At 37.6% G+C, this 3,700-nt stretch overlaps 1 protein-coding gene across 2 annotated transcripts; it reads left to right on the top strand.

The window, feature by feature from the left end:
• The first annotated feature begins 624 nt into the window (after positions 1-624).
• Positions 625-2,742, top strand: LOC114944007 (uncharacterized). 2 transcript variants are annotated; one of them, XM_085483318.1, is made up of 2 exons: positions 625-1,891; positions 1,961-2,742. In XM_085483318.1, exons 1-2 carry the CDS (start codon positions 859-861, stop codon positions 2,740-2,742), a joined length of 1,815 nt encoding a protein of 604 aa, XP_085339444.1. In that variant the 5' UTR covers positions 625-858. The 2 variants fall into 2 exon arrangements, with proteins under 2 accessions (XP_085339444.1, XP_029175542.2); XM_029319709.2 differs by having other exon boundaries at positions 625-2,742.
• The last annotated feature ends 958 nt before the right edge of the window (positions 2,743-3,700 follow it).

The following is a 3,700-nucleotide window of genomic DNA, read 5'->3' as shown; positions in this document are numbered from 1 at the left end:
CCTTTAATTTATCACTCTATTCTTTTATTTCTTTACTTAATTTTTCGATCATATTTCTAACTTCCTTTCTCATCTCCCTTATCATTTTTCCTATCTCCCTGTTCTCTCGTTCCCTTTTCTTCTTCTTTTCGGCGACCTATCTATCATCTTACTTCTCTTAAATATTTCCTTCTTATACTCCTTCCTTATTTCCAGTAGGTCTTTTTTCTTTTTCCATAACTTCTTGATATTCCCTAGACTCCTCTCCTTTTCTTTTTTTTTTTTAATACTCTACCCTCACTTCCTATATTTTCCTCTCTTTTTCTACTATTCATATTTCTTACCTACTCTTTTCACCTATCTTTTACCTATACTTCTTATTCTGCGCCTTTCGCTTCTACCTACTCTTTCCTTTCTATTCTCTAGCTACTTCGTACTTGGCGCGCTGTCGTCGCCCGCTTGCGCACGTGTCCTACTCTATACGTTCTCTGCTCCCTGCCTAACTCTGTCACTTTCCGTTTTTCTATTTTACCTCCTCTCACCACCTCCTTTTCTATTTTCTGTCCTCCACACTTCTACTCTTCCTCTTTCACTTTCCCTCACTTTCACTCTTTTCTCTCTTCTAGAACCGCCTTAAGGGGTTATAACACCTTTGAGGGTCAAAAAAATTCAAAATTTTTTTTTTTTGCTTAAATGATACTTTGGAATGTATAGAATATAATTTTATTCATCTAGAGTCGGTCTGGAACTTTTTCATGTACGAAATAGCCATGTTTGTACGCGGCGCCATAGCGCGCGGAGAGAACCTGGGAGCGCTCTCTGAGTTCTGCCTTTCTACTTCAACTATCGAGTAGTTGAGAATTTAGTATAATATTGTAGATGTCTCTTGTGACCATTTCAACAGAAAACAGTATATTCCTATCATATAATACTTTATTTTATGCCAGAATCGTGTGTTTACTGCGAACAGTTTCCGTTACACCACCGACTTCGGCTTTTCAAATTGTTGTAATAATGGAGAAACAAAGACTACATATAGATCAGAAAGGGAGTAGAGCAAGTACTTCACGTGCACGTAAAAGTTCAATAAGTAGAAGGAAGCCTTTAAATAGGTATTCTTTAGAAGGCGAAAGTGAAAGTGTGAGCACGTCGGCGAAAAAACTTAAAACGAGTGCGGACGATTACGAGATACACGTGGACAATACTTTTGGGTATCGTTTCATTAATTTTGTTTCCGTTTTTACAACCATTTCGCAATTAATTGTTTGCAAAACGTGTGGCTCGAACATCAAATTTGAAGAATCCAGACGTCGCGGTCTTGGTTTCAAAATCGGTATTATTTGTGAAAAATGCGTGCCAAAATATATTGACTCTAGCCCTCTTATAAACAATCACGCTTACGAAATAAATCGCCGAATGGTATTTACAATGAGATTACTTGGTATAGGAATCAATGGAATTAAAAAATTTTGTGCATTTATGTGTTTGCCGGTACCAGTGTATCAGTCTTTTTATGACAAAATAATTTCAAACATTCGTGTTGCCACTAATACTGTATGTGAAATTTCAATGAAACGAGCAGCTGCAAAAGAAAAGGAGATGTCATTGGAAAGAAGACAGATAGATGGGATAACAGTTTCTGGTGACGGGACCTGGAGAAAGAGGGGACTCTCGTCTTTGTTCGGTGTCGTATCACTAATAGGGTGGTGCACGGGAAAAGTCGTCGACATTGCAGTGAAATCTAAATTCTGTAAGGCCTGCAGTTTGTGGAACGGAAAGCAAGAAACAAGCGAATATGAAGAATGGGCTGCAAATCACGAAGCAAACTGCGAAAGAAATCACGAAGGTTCGTCGGGAAAGATGGAAGTAGACGCAGTCGTAGAAATGTTTCAGCGATCCGAAGAATTGCACAATTTAAAATATTCTCATTACATCGGTGATGGAGACAGCAAAACATTCAAAGGCATTTTAGATTCGAAACCTTATGATGATTTGAATGTTTGTAAAAAAGAATGTATAGATCATGTTCAAAAACGTATGGGCACGAGATTACGTAATTTGAAAAAAAATGTAAGAGGTCTTGGAGGCAGAGGAAAATTGACAGGCAAACTGATCGACGAGTTGACAATATACTATGGTCTGGCTATTCGTAGAAATTCTAATTCCATTGAAGATATGAGACGAGAAATATGGGCGACTTTATTCCATAAGATTTCAACGGACAGCGAACCGCAGCACGACCGTTGCCCAATTGGAGAGAACTCGTGGTGTTCTTGGCAGCAGGCGAAAGCTGAGAACGAATTAGATGAATACCAACACAAACCAGCTTTAAACAATGAAGTTTTTAAAGCTATTCAACCTATTTACGAAGAATTAAGTCGAGACGAGTTGCTATCCCGCTGTGTTGGCGGGTTTACTCAAAACAGCAAGGAGAGTTTTAATTTTGTGCTGTGGGCAATAGCACCAAAAACTGTTCACAGTAACAAAGCAATCGTCGATATTGCCGCAAATATTGCTGTTTGCAACTTTAATGATGGTTTGCACAGCATAATGCAAATTATGCAAGTGTTAAATCTAATAATTGGAAGTGCTTGTTACAATTTCTGCGTTCAAGCAGACGAACGCCGGATCCGCGCAGCTGAGCGCACTATGACCGAGGAAGCTAAAGAAGCTCGTAGGCAGCAGAAATCAGCTCGGAAGGCCACAGATGACGAGGACATTAATGTAGAAGGTCAACTGTATGGTGCAGGCATTGCAGATTAACGGTGAGCTCCTAATAATTACAAGTTTTCTCGTTGCAAAACTTTAAATGCGATTTCTGTAAAACACCATTTTTCAAATCGGTGGCCAGCTTAGCTCCCACAATTTACATCGGATTAACTTGAAACAAAGCTTATTCTGCGCTAAATTAAATTGTTTATCGAGGTACGTAGCCGTTTTTTAATAGAATTGTTAGTTTTTTTTTGGGAACCAATTTTATAAACGATTTTCAGTGAAAATTTTTATACTTTTTTTTCAAATTAGTGTAAATTCCACAAAAATTAATATTTTTCAAAAATCCTACGTACCTCGATGGAAAATTTATCAGAGAATATGAAAAACTTTTCATTTTTGTTCTATGTCATACCAGTAAGCCGGAATCCTGGCCACCGATTGGACCGGAATAGCGCAAAGGGTCATCTTTGGCGCCATCTACAGGATATTCTTCAAAGATTTTTTTAATTTAAAAAATAATTTTTATAACTAGAAACTATAATAAAATCAACCCTCAAACCCGTTTTTTGATTACTCTATTCCTTAGATGTGAAAAAAATTAATGAAAAAGAGGAAAAATTTCTTACGCAAAGGTGTTATAACCCCTTAAATCGCCCCTATAACACACACTTACTCTACACGTGCCTTACTCTAGCACAGCGGAAACGAAAGTCGAGGATGAGAAATATTAAATATATATATGTAAAAATCGGAAAAGCGTAGTAGCTTTTAGTCAAGAGATACGACGTCAAGAGATAACATCTTGCGTTAAGTTTGGACGTAACCGACCGACTATACTAACAACGAGACACTTCGTGTATTTATACGCGAGTTAGTCTGTTGAGAGTAGAGATTGCAGTTTCTCAATAATTATTAAATGGACCAACTTCTTACTAGGCTTAATCAAAAGTTTGGATTTTAATTATACAGGATGTCTAGTAATAGTCGCCTCAACTGTCGTGGACAG

The sequence above is a fragment of the Nylanderia fulva genome, unplaced genomic scaffold (genome assembly GCF_048542155.1).
Source record: "Nylanderia fulva isolate GAGA-0341 unplaced genomic scaffold, ASM4854215v1 Scaffold241, whole genome shotgun sequence".
Taxonomy (NCBI): domain Eukaryota; kingdom Metazoa; phylum Arthropoda; class Insecta; order Hymenoptera; family Formicidae; genus Nylanderia; species Nylanderia fulva.
The sequence above is the reverse complement of the archived record's forward strand: the minus strand, read 5'-3'. Positions and strand labels throughout refer to the sequence as shown.